Raw genomic sequence first — 19,423 nt, forward strand, 5'->3', positions numbered from 1 at the left:
CTGTCAAAACAAGTCCGGCCTTAACCCTGATCTGGTTCCTTCTCACAGGCTTGGAGTCAGTTCTCTCTACTTTCATTGTGTTTAGACAATCTGGAGACATTGCATTGCACAGGCCTGTATAACAATCAGTTTTATTTTTATTTTTTTATTAATCGCCCCACCCCCCCAACATGGAATCTAGAGAAACCATTGAATTACCTGATGAGCACACACTCCATCATAACAGAGGGAGAACATTACATCTCACTTGTCCAGCATTGTTACGGGCTGTCAAAAGGAGTAGAGGGCACAGATGAAAGCAGTTTGATATGAGGTAAAGGAGCGGTCGAGTGTCCCGACGGGACAGTGCATTCTGAGCTCTCCGGGACCCTGCAGTGCTGGACTGTGCGCAAGTTAAATAAATGTGCAGGGGTTAGAGTTTTCCAGCGGGGATGAAAAAGCTGCTTGTTTTCATAGCACTACACCACTGACGCATTTCCCATGGCTCACCACACTCTGCGGCTGTAATTAGATAACACACGAGCAACAGGGACTGCTTTAGAAAAACCATAACATGGCGAATAACATCGATAGCCCACTCGATAAAGCACTTGGATGTAATACGACCATGCATCTGGATGAGAATCTGAATCAAAACATTTACATTTTTGTCATGTAGCAGACACTCTTATCCAGAGCGACTTACAGTTAGTGCATTCATCTTAAGATCGCTAGGTAGGACAACCACATATCACAGGCATAGACAGTACATTGTTCCTCAACGTAGCTATCAGTAGAGTTGGAGCTAGAAGGGGGGGGGGGGGGTTGGGGGTCAAGTGCAAGTTGAGTGTTGAGAATGATTTAAGATACTGTTTGGGTTTCAGACGTTTTCGGAAGATGGGCAGGGACTCTGCTGTCCTAGCTTCAGGGGAAAGCTGGTTCCACCATTGGGGTGCCAGGACACAGAAGAGCTTGGACTGGGCTCCCGTAGGGGGGAGGGCCATGAGACCTGAGGTGGCAGAACGGAGTGGTCGGGTTGGGGTGTAGGGTTTGAGCATAGCCTGAAGGTAAGGAGGGGGCAGTTCCTCTTGCCGTTCCGTAGGTAAGCACCATGGTCTTGTAGTGGATGCGAGATTTGACTGGAAGCCAGTGGAGGGTGCGGAGGAGCAGGGTGACCTGAGAGAACTTCGGAAGGTTGAAAACTGGACGGGCTGCTGCATTCTGGATAAGTTGCAGGGGTTTAATGGCACAAGCGGGGAGCTCAGCCAACAGCCAGTTGCAATAGTCCAGACAGGAAAGGACAAGTGCCTGGATTAGGACATGTGCCGCTTCCTGTGTGAAGTAGGGTCGTACTCTACAGATGTTGTAATGCATGAACCTGCAAGAGCGGGTCACTGCTTTGATGTTTGCAGAGAACGACAGGGTGTTGTCCGGGGTCACTCTGGGAAGGCGACTGTTGAGTTGTCAACCGTGATGGATAGGTCTTTGAGCAGGCAGGCCTTCCTCAGGAGGAATAGCAGTTCCGTCGAGGTTGAGCTTGAGATGGTGGCCTGACATCCAAGTTGAGATATCTGCCAGGCATGCAGAGATGCGTGTTGCCACCTGGGTGTCAGAAGGGGTGAAAGAGAAAAGTAGTTGACCATCATCCGCAGGTAGCCTAGTGGTTAGAGCGTTGGACTAGTATCCGAAAGGTTGCAAGATTGAATCCCCGAGCTGACAAGGTAAAAATCTGTCGTTCTGCCCCCGAACAGGCAGTTAACTCACTATTCCTAGACCATCAATGAAAAATAATTTGTTCTTAACTGACTTGCCTAGTTAAATAAAGGTAATAATAGCAATGATAGGAGAGACAATGTGAGGATATGGTGGAGCCGAGTGACTTGGTGTATAGGGAGAAGAGGAGAGGGCCTAGAACCGAGCCCTGGGGACACCAGTAGTGAGAGTACGTGGTGCAGACACTGATCAACTCCACGTCACCTGGTAGGAGCGGCCTGCCAGGTAGGATGCAATCCAAGAGTGTGCAGAGCCTGAGGCATCCAGCCCTGAGAGGGTGGAGAGGAGGCTCTGATGGTTCATTGTATCAAAGGTAGTGGATATATCTAGGAGGATGAGAACAAAGGAGAGAGAGTAAGCTTTGGCAGTGTGGAAAACCTCTGACACAGAGAGGAGCAGTTTCGGTTGGATGACCAGTCTTCAAGCCTGACTAGTTAGGGCCAAGAAGATCATTCTGAGAGAGATGAGAAAGTTGATCAGAGACAGCACGCTCAAGTGTTTTGGAAAGAAAAGAGAGAAGGGATACAGGTCTATAGTTTTTGACGATGAGTCAAGTGATGGTTTCTCGAGGAGGGGTGCAACTCGAGCCATTTTGAAGTCAGAGGGGATGCAGCCAGTGGTCAGGGATGAGTTGATGAGGGAAATGAGGTCTCCAGAAGGGAGGAGATGGGGTTGGGCAGGCAGGTTTGTCAGGCAATTTCTTTAGGAGGGGAGCAAAACAAGCCCCTTGATCCTGGTTGATGTGTCAACAACTACCTGCAAATTATGAGCAGTCAGCAGTTCACACACCAAGTCAGCCACTGGGAAAACAGGCAGCACTTAAAGTAGATGGCCCTAGCTAGCAAAAAGACAGTACTAGACCACAACAGATAAAGACCAAAAAGTTAAACACTCCTGCAGATATCAGGAGTCCTCCAGCTATAGAATGAAGCTATAAAACTAACGTTACATTTGGCAACAATAAGCTTTCTAGTACCATGTAAAATAACAAAATATGTAAGAACTACAGTATAAGCACTGACACCAACTATCACAAATCGGGGTTATAGCTTCACATGACATCCAATACCCCATTGGAACATTGTAGTGAATGAATCATTCTAAAAACAGAATTATACCCGACGCCAGACTTGAAAACATTTTCCTTGTTTCAAATCTACCCTACTTGGGAATCCAACATCAAAAGAGATTAGCCTTAATAAATCTGGGGCTCTTGTGTCAGGTCTCAGCCTCCTGCTTTTACTTAACTGCTCCAAACTATCCTACAGCTCTGAGTTTTGTGGCTTGTTGGGGTCAGGCCACATTCCAGCAGGACAAAAGCGTATCCCAAAACTGGCAGATTTTCTGCAGAACCTCCAAGTATTGGAAAAAGAGGCCGGAGCATGTGCTTCTGGCTGAATCAAGAGATGGCTGAGGAACAGGGAGACGCAAGCCTTACATGGAAGTTCGGGAGAGGAGGTTGAGTAAGCGGGGCAGCCATGCAAAGGGTCTCTCGCTCTCACTTCCTCCCTCTCCTCTCTTTCCCCCTTGCCTTTTCCTCTCCCTCTCTCCCTCCCTCCTTGGGCTTGTTTTAAGTGCCAGCGAGTGTCCCGGGCTTAAAGACAAACAGCAGTCAATTAGCTCTGTCAAACATCACAGAGGAGAGGGGTGTCGTAGTGGCCTCTGACCCCTGGAAGGAACCATCCAGGCTGAAGGGCTAAACGGACATGCTTCATGCTCAGCCCTAAGCGTGGCCGATCCAAAGCCTTTTAAGTAAAGGAAGATTTATGTGCTTGATTCAGAAGGAGGATTCGGCTGGGTTCTTTACAGGCTTACATCATATGGAAAATAATGTGGAGGGGTATAGCACATAACTCTGTCAAACTACCTATGCATTCCTCAAGCTTGGAAAGATTAAGAGGACTATTAAGATAAGCACATCTTCTTAGTAATCTTTTCTAGTAGTGTAAATCGAACCTACTTCGGATAAAACATATACTGATCACTATTTACACCTTATATCTGTCCTTTGTTCTCTGCAAGCCGATTACAGGGTAAGAACAATATATATATATTTTTTGTTCACATGCTATAAAAGTGCCCGAGCTCGAGGAGGCAGACAGGCTGCAGCAGTGGGAAAGGCAGATCCCATGCCGCTCCTTCTTTGGGGAATAAGCATATTTTGGAAACTCACTCTCGGAGGTAGGGATGGATGGCTTCTTGCTCTTCTTGTCAGCTGCTGTCGAGTTTGTGTCTGTAGGATCTATGGGAGAGGAAAACGAAAACATGTTTCAGGTCACGGATTTCCACACATTACCATTGCCATGACTTTCATGCTAAAAATAATCCCTACGAATTGTATCAGTAACTAAAAAAAAAAACTAACCATAGTCTCATACAGTACTTTATAGAAATCAAATCAAAGTTTATTGGTCGCTTGTTTTCCTAACACCAACAGTGCAGTAATTCAAAATAATACACATAATGCAAAAATAAATGTAGAAATATCATAACGAGCAATGTCAGCGTCCGGAATATAATGGTGTGTATAGACCGTGTGGACCGTGAACCATACATGAAATTAACCAGTCAATGTTAAAAATGTAATGATTCCCAATGGACCATTTAAAGTTAACTGAATCATTAAGATATGCCCCTGTATCCATCTTTGTCTCTCCTGCTAAACATATTTTATCTCGACTCACTTTACTAAATGGCAGCCCCCCCCTCCCCCCTCTCTGATTCAGTTGGGTTAAATGCGGAAGACACATTTCAGTTGAAGGCATTCAGTTGTCCAACTGACTAGGTATCCCCCTTTCCCTAAATTATGTTTCATAATCTCATATTTTTGTATTGATGCAACAGTAGTAGAAGTATGCGACAGTTCAGTCAATGTGTATTGCGAATGAATCTAAAACTAGGATTGAACCGTGCGTGTCTGCCTAATGTTTTGATGCAGGCCTGTTAGTGAGTGCTGGGGGGCTGGGCAAGGCGGACGTGCAGTGGGAGCCTGGAACAGGGACTCCAGCTCCGCTAATCTGGCCGCTGTAATTGCAGGAAGTGCCTAGGGTTATGCCGGGGCAGCCGGGAGTCCAAGGGGGACTCATGGGGGTGGGACATGGCTGCCAGGAACAACTCACCATCCACCAGCACCATGCAGGAACACTCTGCTTTACCGGCCGAGTTCTCCACCCGGCACTTGTACTGGCCCTCGTCCTCGGGCAGGGCCTTGTCGATGGTCAGGGAGCACTGGCCTCCTGCAGGAAAAACACACACACATAGAGGACCTTAGCTAGAGTAGCCCCAGTACACACAGAGAAACTTTGTCACTGTGGCCCCCAGTACACACACACAGCGGCCCCCAGTACACACACACAGCGGCCCCCAGTACACACACACACAGCGGCCCCCAGTACACACACACACACAGCGGCCCCCAGTACACACACAGCGGCCCCCAGTACACACACACACACACAGCGGCCCCCAGTACACACACACACACAGCGGCCCCCAGTACACACACACACACACAGCGGCCCCCAGTACACACACACACACAGCGGCCCCCAGTACACACACACACACACAGCGGCCCCCAGTACACACACACACACACAGCGGCCCCCAGTACACACACACACAGCGGCCCCCAGTACACACACACACACACAGCGGCCCCCAGTACACACACACACACACAGCGGCCCCCAGTACACACACACACAGCGGCCCCCAGTACACACACACACAGCGGCCCCCAGTACACACACACACAGCGGCCCCCAGTACACACACACACAGCGGCCCCCAGTACACACACACACAGCGGCCCCCAGTACACACACACACAGCGGCCCCCAGTACACACACACACAGCGGCCCCCAGTACACACACACACAGCGGCCCCCAGTACACACACACACAGCGGCCCCCAGTACACACACACACAGCGGCCCCCAGTACACACACACACAGCGGCCCCCAGTACACACACACACAGCGGCCCCCAGTACACACACACACAGCGGCCCCCAGTACACACACACACAGCGGCCCCCAGTACACACACACACAGCGGCCCCCAGTACACACACACACACACAGCGGCCCCCAGTACACACACACACCGGCCCCCAGTACACACACACACACACAGCGGCCCCCAGTACACACACACACACACAGCGGCCCCCAGTACACATACACACACACACAGAGGCCCCCAGTACACATACACACAGCGGCCCCCAGTACACATACACACAGCGGCCCCCAGTACACATACACACAGCGGCCCCCAGTACACAATCACATCCATAGCCACAGTGACCCCCAGTACACAATCACATCCACAGTGGCCCCGAGAACACACAACCATAGCTACAGTGGTCCCCAGCACACACACACACACACACACACACACAACCCTCCAGAAGCCTCCATTACTACCCTACGGCTCCATGAGGACATAACTCACATACTATTTTTGTTATTGTGGGACGCAAATGAAAAAAATGTGCATTCTTCAACATGACCCACAGTGACACTAAAAGGAGAATAAAAATGACCTGCGGGGGGGGGGTCACCTATACATGATTCCATTATTTCATTAGACGAGGCCCTGACTTGGCTGTGTGACGGTTGAGATCTGGGGCTGTGTCACAGGACATAACAGCTGGTGGTTGAGCAGTGTGCCTAGTTATGTTACTGTGCTGCTGCCCGTTGATTGTCTTGTTAAATTAGCCCTTACCCATAGAGCTGGTCAAGGGGCGTCATTCGGTTGCACTCAATAACAGACAGGCAACTCGCCGTTGTCATCATCAAGCTATGGGACCAGAGCAACGCTTAACCCCTGCCTCAACTCTGGACTGAACTGTTATCCCGACAAAACTGCACTCTAACTGGACTGACAAATACTGGTTCAAGATAGCCAGAGTTTCAGGTATCTGCATCAACACAAACTGCCTGAAATAACAGAGCAGTGATTATGGACGAACACGTCCCAAATTACACCTCGTTCCCTATGCAGTGCACTATTTCAGGAAAAGGGTGCCATTTGGGACGAACACGACGTCTGTGTTGGCGGTGTGTCAGGGGACCCCCAGGAGCCCAGAAACAGGGAATCCTTTGGCCATTCTTACTCTACATTCGATTCATACCACCTTGTAAATATGTGGGGCTTTCTACAAGGAGACAATTACAAGCACCCAGAACAAAACAATTCGGCACTATGATAACATCGACTCCCTCTATGTACAGGGATATGTTTCCATCATATCCCATATCGAATGCGGCGGTGCAAGAGGGGAAACTCAGTCACATCACTGTCTGTCACACTACTTCATAATATTAGAAGCCAAGCCTCTACAAACACATGGGATGCGAATTACCTACGTAGTGCACTAAAAAAACATAATAGGGTGCCATTTGGGACGGTAGACATGGTCGGCCTAGTAGTGGTCCACATACTTACCTTCGTTGGACAGCTTGATGAACTTGGAGGGCTTGATGACCTTCCCGTCTAGAGTCCAGGTAATAGTAGCTGGGGGGTCACAGGTCACTTGGCAATGTAGCCTCAGGCAAGCCCCGTCCACCACGCTCAGATCACTCAGCTTCTGACTGAACAAAGGCTCCTTTCCAATGTTGTTACTCTCATCAATAATCCCACCTGCCACGCAGTTGATAGCGTTCTTCTCCTTCTCAGTGGCAGCAGGGGCTTTCGGTGTTGCTGCTTCTGGAGCAGGGCTCTCCCCATTCTTCTCCAAGCTCGTCTGATTCTTCTTGTTGGCCAGAACCGATCTGAAATCTGTAGGCTCTCCTTTCTCAGTAGGAGCGGTACCTGGTTTCGGGGAGGTGGCGGTGGTGCCCCCTTTTTTCCCCAGCACATCTCTAAAGTCCACCTGCGTGGGAGCGTTGACCTTCCTCTCATCTTCAGACAGTGTCTTGGGCTTGCCCCCTCTGGGCTGGAGCTGGCCCCTGAAGTCCATCTGTTCCGCCGTGATCTCCTTCAGGTCCTCCTCGGAGACGCTCTTGGTGGTGACTTTCCTGCCCAGCACTGTGCGGAAGTCGCGCTGCTCAGCCTCCTGCAGACGGATCTGGTCCTCGCGGTGCTCCTTGGTCTCCACGCGCCTCTTCAAGAGTCCCCGGGCTGTGCTTGGCTCTTCTGACCCCTGCTGCGGAATGGAACTGCTGCTTGGTGGTGCTCTGCCTCGCACTGTCCCGTCCACTCCTCCCACACGCTGACAAGGCTCAGGGCTGCAGCAGCACAGAGAGAGCGAGGTGTGGAAGAGGAAAAAAAAAAAACAGGGGTTGTTTTAAAGCCCCGGCTGGCTCAGCCTCCACTAGTTAATTGGGGGAGATACACAACTCAACATGTTACATCAGAGATGACTTCAGTAGCCTTATAAGGGCATGCACCCTGAACAGGGCCCCAGCCTTTGAACAATGGCACAGCTGGAGGAGGTACTGTAAACTATTTATTTGGTTATATTCAGGGATTAAGCGGATTTGAAACTGGGGTCTGGGGAGGGGGAAGGGAAGGCAAAAATAGCCCAGGTTGAGGGACCTCGACAATGAAGCAGTAGGCTAGTTAGTTACATACGTTTGGTGCTCTCCACTGGACACCACTGCAGCCTCACTGACCACCAGAGTGGCAACACAACTGCAGTCACCCACTTTGTTCCTAGAAGAGAGGATGAGAAAAGGAATGGAAAACTGTGGAGGAGGGAGTGTTTTAATTGACCGTAACTGGTCCTTTCAGACCAAATCCCTCTAAAAAAGGGACAGCATAAAGAAGAGGGCTTGTGTCTCAGTGATGGCAGTTTTAGATGACCTTAACATGACTTTTCAATATGTAACCCTAACCCATGTACTAAAATAACCAATCAAAGCATAACAAAAGAGTGAAACAAAAGTGAAACATTCAAGTCATCTAATGTATAAGGAGTCCTCCCACTATGTCCCAAATGGCACCCTATTCCCTATGAAGTGCATCCCCTGGTCATCTAGTCAAAAGTAGTGCACTTCATAGGGAATAGGGTGCCACTTGGGATGTAGAAGCCTACCTCAGGCTGATCTCGTAGTCCCCGGCGTGGTGGGACCGGACTCGTCTAATGAGCAGGGACACCACATCCTCCTTCTGCAGTATCTCATAGTCCAGGTCAGTGTTCACCACCTGGCCCTGCTTCATCCAGCTCCACTGAGGGAAGGGGTCCCCAGCGATGGCACAGGACAGCAGGACATTCTGGCCCAGGTAGGCGGTGGTGGGCTTGAGCTTTGTGATGAACCAGGGCTGGACCCCGTCCTGGGGCTCTGGAAGACAGACATGGATAACCAACAGGTCATTATGGCATGAACAGGGTTGCAAAATGCTGGTAAAGTTACACACATTTTTGTAACCCGAGGCATAAACTACATCTGCTACAGTTTAATACATACAATTTCACCTGACACACCGAGCTCTCTCAAGTGGAGTTAGCTAGGCTGCTAGCCTACCTTGTACAGTGAGTGAGACCTCTGTGCGAACCTCCCCTACTTTGTTCCACGCCTCACAGGTGTATTTCCCAGTGTCCTCAGGGAAGACTTCCTGGATGAACAGACTGCATTGGTTCCCCTTCCGCTCAAAGTGGAAGTCCTCAGACTCCTGGATCTCCTTCCCATTGTGGAGCCACACAATCTCTGGATGAGGATTCCCTACGACCATAAAAAGGTCACATTAAACCTCGTGTTTCATGTCCACATCATTTCAAAGTGTCTAAAATGGGATTGTGTAGATCAATAAAGTGACTTTAAGATGATTTGGACCGGGGTTAAGGTAAGGAAACTAAAATCATATTCTAACTTTGGGTGAACTACCCCTTTAAATTGTGCCCTATAGTAGCAGGCCGTTATGACAGGTTGTATTACATAACACACTCAATGATATACAGTTGTCTTGCATAATTGTATGCATTTTTCACATAGGCATGATCAAAATAAAATACATGTGCTTTAATGCTATTAGAAATATTTTATAAGAAAATAAAGCACGAGACCCTCCTGCTCCATCACTATTCACATTAAAAAGGTCTAGAATAATGTAAATCATACGACGCATTACTAGTGACTCCTCCCCCATGCGAACAACCTCAGTGGGATAATGAAGATTACGTAATAATAATAATAATAATAAGTGATAATACTCCGAGTCAATCCATCCCCTCAGGTCACACATTGGAAGGAAATGGAAATGCAGAAAACACCCGAAAACCAAACAAACATCTCTGGGGGGCCAAGCAGGAAATACCAGCTTCTAAAGCAAACAGTCGCTGAAAACACACACAATGAGTTTTCCATTCTGATTAATGGGAATCAGGGCTAAAACGAGACACCCACCAGGGTTGTATTCATTGGGGTGCACCACAGCAAAATGTTTTTCAAAGTGAAGGTTATTTTTTAATAGAGGGGGTGGGGGGGGGGAAGCACTTCTTGGACTTGTCCAGGTAGTCCCTCTCCTGTTTGTCTGTTTTCTTCCGTTTGGTGCCTAATGAATACGACCCTACGAGGCCTTCTCTTACCTGTCACCTCCACAGTCATGATGACTTGGCTACCGTCCATGACTTTTAGATCCTTCAGACCTCTGAGAAATACAGGGGCCGATGGCTTCTTGGTGTCGACTGCATTTGGAGGGTCCGTCCTCTTGGCACTTTTCTTAGCTGAAATGTAACATTTGCAGGGTTACTTTTTACAGAACAGGAACATGAGTAATTCACTGAACAGCACACTAAGCCTAGAGAACCAACGACAGTCAACTTTCCCCCAGTTGACGGTCATTGCGAGGGAGCTGGCCTACTCTAACAGTCAAAAGGCTTAAAACAACAGATAAAAATGGAGGTAAAAAATGACTTCATTTATTTTAAAACTGCAGAGCAAGTAAAAACCATTGGCAGAAAAAAAACATAGCCTTGCTTGGAGGACTCTCCAAACACTTCTGACACAGGTTAAAAATACATTCATTCATTAAGCTAATATCATCTGCACCTGTGTCAGTCCTCCAGTGTGAAATTAAACAGCCAACAACCTATTAACAAGACAATTAGCAGTTGGGTGTGTGCAAATGTCAATCAGTGCAGGCTATTGGGAGTTTGTCTTTCTGTTAATTTTCCATTCCAGTCAAAGACATAACATTACTTGCTTCACAGTTAAATATGCTATATTAAGAGAGTCTTCTCCAAGTGAAGGTATTTCCTTCACAGTCATGTAAATAAATATTACCTCAACATGGATTCCTGGAGTACTATATATAGAGGCTGGAGTAGATCTCTTAAAATACATCCCAAATAGCACCCCATATAATGGAATACTTATGACCATAGCCCATGGTCAAAAGTAGTAGACTATATAGGGAGCCATTTGGGACACAGTCATGATGATTTAGAAAAACAAAGAGGAACATGCTGATGTTAACAAACTCCCTGTACGTCTCTTGGGAGTCTCTGCTCGTTCAGAAAAAGATAACCTTCTGGGAGAGAGCAACAGCTCTCCTACATCAGGAAATGAGCTGTCTGGCAGTCTACTGCAGGATATCCGAAACCTAAAATACTGAAGAACCCATACCAAAGAATCTGTGGAAAACTGTTTATGTTCTTAATGACATTGGCAGCCAAGCATATATAGGTGCTGCAGTAGCAGCCACTGTCTGCACACTTCCAGAAGCTATGGAGCAGAATGTCACGAGTACACCTGATCCTCATATGGAATTGCCATCTGGAACACAACGCTATAAAATATGGTGGTTAAATTAACTCCGGCAGTTTACCATTGGAAAAAAATGGTCAAGGTTCCGGTCTGTGTAATAAATAAAAAAACACCCCAAAAATAAGTGGGGTGTCTTGGTTTCTTTACCATCTCTGATGGGGTCTGAATCCCAAATGGCACCGTTTTTCCTATTTAGTGATGTACTACATAGGGAATAGGGTGCCATTTGGAATGCAGATCATGAATACTAGACACATCCTGAACATTACCAGCATGTATTGTGTTTGGTTCTACGTAGTCAGCTCCCCATATTGTGATGTTCTTGGCAAACATGCAAGGAACATTTTCCTGAATATGCAAACACTGGAATAATCTCATTAAACGACGACCATAGGGACGATGTTCCTGCCAAGGTCTTTGAGAGTCCAAAATCAAATTACTTGACTCATCATTACGCTTCAGTCCATTAAAAGGTAGACTCAGATGAATTACATTGCAACGAACAACACCGCAGATATTAAGACTTCGTTCTCACACAGTCATACACAGTATCTGCGCATGGGTTCGGCTTCATGCTGTTACAGAGTGGTAGTCTGGGCACCAAAACAGGCCAGCCTCGCTGTGAGAGAGAACGAGAGACCAACGGGAACTTTTTGGCCCTCGCTCCTTGATTCATGCACACCATGTATGGTGTTTGGTTTTACGTAGTCAACCCACCTCCCTTCCCCCAAGTTTATAAATTGAAAAGGTTCTAACCCTGTGGATGTCAGGACCCAACAGACAGGGAGGCAGGCTTGTCATAAACACAGCTCACCGTCTGTATGCATATCCAGCATGCCAGAGGGAGATCCAAGGCATCTCCAGCATGTTTCCATCAGCACTGTTGCTTAAACAGCCCTGCTTCACTGCTGCCTCAGCCAGCATTCCAAATGGCACCATATTCTCTTTATTAGTGCACCACCTTTGACCAGTGGTGTAAAGTACCTAAGTAGTACTTTAAAGTATTTTTTACTTAAGTCGTTTTTTGGGGGTATCTGTACTGTATCATTTCAATTTTTGACAACTTTTACATCACTACATTCCTTAAGAAAATATTGTACTTTTTACATCCATACATTTTCCTTGACACCCAAAACTACTCGTTACATTTTGAATGCTTAGCAGGACAGGAAAATAGTCAATTTCACGCACTTATCAACCAAACATCCCTGGTCATTCCTACTGCCTCTGGCGGACTCACTAAACACACTTGCTTTGTTTGGAAATGATGTTTGAATGTTGGTGTGCCCCTGGGAAAATGGTGGTATTTCAAATGTTTACCCCAGCGAAACAAATAGCTGAACCTCCACCTTGAAGTCTGGCGTGTGCTGATAGACAAGGATTTCATCCCAAATGGTAACCATTTTTTTTTTTTGTGCTGCTTTTGATCAGGGCCATGGTCAAAAGTAGTGCACTACTTAAGGAAATAGGGTGCCATTTGGGACAAAAACAAACTGCATGCTGGAACGGAGAGAGCAGATGTTTCCTTAAATGCTACATCGGATCCCTAAATAGCTATTATCTTAGAGTAGCACTTCTTCAAAGAGGCTCAAAGTACTCACAAGAGACATTTCAGGGCTTTAGCAAACCATCAAATACTCATTCTTCTAAATTTTCCTAATTTTTTCCTAATTTCCTAATTTTCCCATTTTCCTATCTCATGAATTGAGCGCAGTCTCAATTCATGAGCGCAGTCTCCGCGTGTTTAGATGTTCAAAAACGTAAAACCTAAACCCAGTTATCAAAATAACATTCATTGGTCATTCCCCTAATTTTCGCACTGCAGACTTTTGGAAGCCAAAGTCATAAAATGTGAATATATTACAAACTATAGGGCTTCGGGGACTAATAGCGGAACTGCAAAAGTACAAGTAATCAGCATCATTTTGAGAAATAATTACATACATATGTGCTCTATTGGGGTAGTCCCCTGGGAAATATCTGATACAATCAATCACAGATTAAGTGTCTTCTCAAAGATGCAAAGGATAAAGAAACACATCTGAGGCTGGATGTATCAAGCGTCTCAGAGGGGAGTGCTGATCTACATCAGGTTCGCCTTTTAGATGACAATGAATGAGATTACATGGACAGAGGGGAGCTGATCCTAGCACTCCTACTCTCAGGTAGCGTTTACACAGGAAGTCCAATTCTGATCTTTTTCCCAATTATTGGCAAAAGCTCCGATTGGTTAAAAGACCAATTAGTGAAAAGAACATCAGAATTTGGTGGCCTGTGTTTACGCAGCCTGAGAAACTCGATACATATGGCCTCTGTAGAGGCTCCCAGGCCCACCTTTGATGATGACTTTGGCAGTGCACACGGCTCTCCCATGGATGTTCTCAGCAATACAAGTATACTGGCCCTCGTCCTCTGGCAGGGCGCCCTGGACTGTGAGTTGGGCCAGGCCATTCTCAAAGGAAGAGCGGGCGTACGGCATGGGCTTGTCTGATGGTGGAAGAGAGAGGAACATGTGTCACACTTGAGGAACACCTAAACACAATCCACTCCCAGCAAAAATAGTTTCTCTTACACAGAGCAGGGTATACTCTTTTGCTGTCACGGTAAAGCAGGGCCGTATTGGGGAGAGATAATGAAAGGTCATTACAAATGAAGACGTTTACCATGCAGGACATGTTGTGTAAATCCATTTTCATATCAAATCAAGGGACTAAGAGTGTGTATTCCTTCAAATCAATTCTGAATGGTCACGTTTTGTAAACAGGTGTAGCATAACAGCTTACTTCCCAACAATGCAAAAATTACACAATCATTCAAAAGTTGGGGGTCACTTAGAAAAGTCCTTGTTTTTGAAAGAAAAGCACATTTTCTGTTCAATAAAATAACATCAAATTGATCAGAAACACAGTGTAGACATTGTTAATGTTGTAAATGACTACAAAAACTACATAGGCGTACAGAGGCCCATTATCAGCAACCATCACTCCTGTGTTCCAATGGCACGTTGTGTTAGCTAATATATATCAAGTATCAAGTATATCATTTTAAAAAGGCTAATTGATCATTAGAATACTGAACTGCAGATCTCGTACACCGCTGTGTACTACTACATTACAGCATTTCGACCATGAAGACCTGATTCACTCAGTCCCATCTGAACAGTTGATGTTGAGATTTGTCTTACCTGAACGATGAATTTGTGCTGCAATTTCTGAGGCTGGTAACTCTACTTTCCTGTGGCGGTCCTCATGAGTGCCAGTTTCATCATATTGCTTGATGGTTTTTGCGACTGCACTTAAAACGCTCAAAGTTCTTGAAATTTTCCAGATTGACTGACCTTCATGTCTTAAAGTAATGGACTGTCATTTCTCTTTGATTATTTGAGCTGGTCTTGTCATAATATGGGCGTGGTCTTTTACCAAATAGGGCCATCTACTGTATACCACCCCTACCTTGTCACAACACAACTGATTGGCTCAAACACATTAAGGAAAGCAATTCCACAAATTAACAAGGAACACCTGTTAATTGAAATGCATTCCAGTTGACTACCTCATGACGCTGGTTGAGAGAATGCCAAGAGTGTGAAAAGCTGTCATCAAGGCAAAGGGTGGCTACTTTGAAAAATCTCAAAACCTATTTTGATTTGTTTAACACTTTTTTGGTTACTACATGATTTGATGTGTTATTTCAAAGTTGATGTCTTCACTATTATTCTACAATGTAGAAAATAGTACAAATAAAGAAAAACCCTGAAATAAGTAGGTGTCTAAACTTTTGACCTGTACTGTAAATATAGAAAAACATTTTAACAAGGGTTAAGACAATGAGCAATGACAACTTGGCGTATGTGATGTGTGGGGCAAATATTTTTGCCACACACTTTCGCTGCTGCTGCTGCTACTGTCTTATGTATCCTGTCACTTTACCCCTACATATCTACCTCAATTTCCCCATACCCCTGCACATTGACTCGGTACTGGTACCCCATGTATATAGCCAAGCTATAATTTATATAAATGATAGTCCAGTGTGTGTGCATGGAGTCAAAAGGATGGATTTAGTTCAAAAAGGGTCAATGCAGATAGTTCGGGTAGCTATTTTGTTAACTAATTAGCAGTCTTATGGCTTGGGGGTAAAAGCTGTTCAGGAGCCTTTTGGTACCGCTTGCCATGCGGTAGCAGATCAAACAGTCTGACACCGCCTGGTAGAGGTGTCCTGGAGGGCAGGGAGTTCGGGTCCAGTGATGTACTGGGCCGTACACACTACCCTCCGTAGTGCCTTGCAGTCAGATGCCGACCAGTTGCCATACCAAGCAGTGATGCAGCCAGTCAAGATGCTCTCAATGGTGCAGCTGTAGAACTGAGGCTCTGAGGGACAAGCCAAATCTTTTCAGCCTCCTGAGGGGGAAGAGTTGTTGTTGTGCCCTCTTCACTACTGTGTTGGTGTGTTTGGACCATGATAGGTCCTTAGCGATGTGAACACCGAGGAACTTGAAGCTCTCGACCCACTCTTCTACAGCTGCTCAGCGCATGCTCTGAGTATGTGTCTTGGTAATCTGTCTGGCCCTGTGGCCTTGTTAATGTTAAACCTGTGAAAAGGTCTTACATCAGCTACGGAGAGCATGATCACAGTCATACGGAACAGCTGGTGCTCTCACGCAAGTGTTGCTTGCCTTGAAACATGCATAGAAGGCATTTAGCTCATCTGGTAGGCTCACGTCACTGAGCAGCTCTGGACTGGGATTCCCTTTGTAATCTGTGATAGTTTGCCAGCCCTGCCACATCCGATGAGCGTCAGAGCCAGTTGTAGGACTTGATCTTAGTCCTGTATTGACACTGCCTGTTTGATGATTCGTCAGAGGTTGTAGCGGGATTTCTTATAAGCGTCCGGTTGAGTGTCCTGCTAATGAAAGCAGCAACACTAGCCTTTACCTCAGTGCGGATGTGACCTGTAATCCATGGCTTCAGGTTGGGATATGTATGTACTGTCACTGTGGGGACGACATCGTCAATGCACCTTTTAATTAAGCCGGTGACTCATGTGGTAAACTCCTCAATGCCATCGGATGAATGCCGTAACATATTCCAGTCTGTGCCAGCAAAACAGTTCTATAGCTTAGCATCTGCTTCATCTGACCACTTCCGTATTGAGCACAGCACTGATACTTCCTGTTTGAGTTTTTGCTTATAAGCAGGAATCAGGAAGATGGCGTTATGGTCAGATTTGACAAATGTAGGGCGAGGGAAAGCTGTGTTTGTGTGTGGAGTAAAGACGATCTAGTGTGTTTTTTCCCCCCTCTAGTTGCACAGGTTACATGCTGGTAGAAATGAGGTAAAACGGATTTCAGTTTTCCTGCATTACATTCAGCAGCCACTAGAAGCACCGCATCTGGATGAGCATTTTCTTGTTTGCTTATGGCCCTATACAGCTCGCTGAGTGCGGTCTTAGTGCCAGCATCGGTTTGTGGTGATAATTAAGCAGCTACAAAAAATATAGATGAACTCTTGGTAAATAGTATGGTCTACAGCTCATCATGAGGTTTAACTCCGGCGAGCAGAACCTTGAGACTTGCTTAATATTAGAGATTGTGCACCAGTCTTTGTTCACAAACAGGCAAACCCCACCCCTACGGATCTTACCAGATGCTGCTGTTCTGTCCTGCCAATGCATGTCTTTGTTCAGCCATTACTTCGATAAAGCATAGTATTTTACAGTTCTTAATGTCCCGTTGATGTTCATTCATGTTAAGCAAACGTATGCTTGCTGTAAAATCGCTCATAAAAACGAATAAATATGCAGAGGCATAAAAAGACAACACCTCACGGAGGTGAAATAGATTAAATTGAGATTGTGTCACTGGCCTACACACACACACACAATACCCCATAATGTCAAAGTAGAATTATGTTTTTAGAATTTTTTTTACAAATAAACTTACAAAATGAAAATCTGAAATGCCTTGAGTCCATAAGAATTCAACCCCTTTGTAAGCCTAAATAAGGGCAAAAATGTGTTTGACAAGTCACAAAACATAATAATCAATACCAATGTGTTTAATGTGATTTTTGAATGAGTGACTCCTCTCTGTACCCCACACATACAATTATCTGTAAGGTCCCTCAGTCAAGCAGTGAATTTCAAATACAGATTCAACCACTAAGACCAAGGAGGTTTTCCAATGCCTCACAAAGAAGGGCACATATTGGTAGATGGGTAAAAATACAGAAAGCAGACAGTGATGTTCAAAAAGTTACTAATTACACTTTGGATGGGGTATCAATACATCCAGTCAATACAAAGATCCGATTTCCTTCCTCTCTGGCAACGGTCTTATGGATTTCACCATGAGGCCAATGATGACTTTAAAACAGAGTTTAATGGCTGTGATAGGAGATACAACATTGTAGTTACTCCACAATACTAACGTAAATGACAGAGTGAAAATAATCTTGTTTTCAACAAGGCACTAAAGTAATACTGCAAAACATTTGGAAAAGCAATTAACTTTTTGTCCTGAATACAAATTGGGGAAAATCATATCAAAAACTTTGAGTAGCACTCTCCATATTTTCAAGCATAGTGGTGGCTACACCATGTTATGGGTATGCATGTAATCCTTAAGGACAGGGGAGTTTTTCCACGATAAAAAAATAAATGGAATGGAGCTAAGCACTGGCAAAATCCTAGAGGAAAACCTGGTCAGTCTGCTTTTCACCAGACACTGGGAGACAAATTCACCTTTCAGCTAGACAAACTAAAAACAAGTCCAAATATACACTGGAGTTGTTTACCAAGACGACATTGAGTGTTCCTGAGTGGCCTAGTTAAAGTGGACTTAAAATCAGCTTGAAAATCTATGGCAAGACTTAAAAATGGCTGTCTTGACCGAGCTTGAAGAATTTAAAGAACAATGAACAAATATTTTACAATCCAGGTGGGCAAAGCTCATAGAGACATACCCAAAAAGAGACTCACAGCTGTAATCACAGCCAAAGGTGATTCTAACATGTATTGACTCAGGGGTGTGAATACTTATGTAAATTAGATATGTTAGTTTTTCACTTTTAATCCATTTGAATACATTTCTAAAAAATATATGTTTTCACTTTGTCATTATGGGGTACTGTGTGTAGATGGGTGAGAAAAATATTTAGTCATTTTTTTATTTAGGCTTTAACAACAAAATGTGGGATAAGTCAAGGGGTATGAATACTTTCTGAAGGCACTATGTATTAATCTTTCCTCGCAGGACTACATTTCACAGTCGGGAAGCTAGCTAGCGCGGTGTAGAATTTAACCTGGATGAGTTGTGATGCTCTGCCACCAACAATTATAAATGGCTCCCGCGCCCAGTGCTGGACAACCCGATCCCAAGAAAGGCATTCACTTTGAAATCCAGGGGAGCCTGTTGGCAGGTATTTCAGAATCGGCCTGCGCAAGTCCGAGTCTCGGAAAGAGAGAATCTCAGATGTCTGCTTAGGGAGCACAAACACTTGCCAAGTCTGTCTGGGTGTAATACTTCAGCAGGGTTTCAGGAAGGAGGGATGCATGTTTTTCCTTTATATGGTTCCTCGGCTTCATATTTGTTTAATGGCTGTGGGTGTATTTTCCAGCGGTAGGAACAGAAGAGAACAGAGGGGCTGTGAATGGATTGGTACTGGGATCCCTACACAGTTGCTGGGAACAGGACTATTTTTCTTCCCTGAGTTGACTATGATGCCATTAATTGTCTATCCGTCTTTAAGAGGCTAACATCAACAGCTCCTGCACATACAGCTCAAACCTGGAGCACTAAGAGAAGCAGACCTTTGGAAACTATGAGTACATCCCTAATGAAACCCTATATACTGCAATACTTCTGGCCAGGGTATATAGGGGTCTGGTCAAAAGTACTATACTATGAAGGGATTAGGGTGCCATTTGGGACTGAGACAATGATACTTCTCTATT

At 45.5% G+C, this 19,423-nt stretch overlaps 1 protein-coding gene across 2 annotated transcripts in view; it reads right to left on the bottom strand.

Annotated features, from left to right (window-relative positions):
* The window catches only part of LOC110501531 (myosin light chain kinase, smooth muscle), a 78,034-nt gene that overhangs the window by 22,785 nt on the left and 35,826 nt on the right, over positions 1-19,423 (bottom strand). The window contains exons 12-19 of one of the 2 annotated variants that reach the window (XM_021579175.2): positions 13,805-13,957; positions 10,291-10,428; positions 9,230-9,427; positions 8,800-9,046; positions 8,337-8,417; positions 7,209-7,990; positions 4,872-4,988; positions 3,926-3,994 (exon numbers count right to left, since the gene is read on the bottom strand). In XM_021579175.2, coding sequence (XP_021434850.2) covers positions 3,926-3,994; positions 4,872-4,988; positions 7,209-7,990; positions 8,337-8,417; positions 8,800-9,046; positions 9,230-9,427; positions 10,291-10,428; positions 13,805-13,957 — 1,785 coding nt within the window. The remainder of the gene's footprint in view (positions 1-3,925; positions 3,995-4,871; positions 4,989-7,208; positions 7,991-8,336; positions 8,418-8,799; positions 9,047-9,229; positions 9,428-10,290; positions 10,429-13,804; positions 13,958-19,423) is intronic. The other variant, XM_036958908.1, reaches the window with a different exon arrangement.

This window comes from Oncorhynchus mykiss, chromosome 22 (assembly GCF_013265735.2).
Source record: "Oncorhynchus mykiss isolate Arlee chromosome 22, USDA_OmykA_1.1, whole genome shotgun sequence".
In the NCBI taxonomy this organism is placed as follows: domain Eukaryota; kingdom Metazoa; phylum Chordata; class Actinopteri; order Salmoniformes; family Salmonidae; genus Oncorhynchus; species Oncorhynchus mykiss.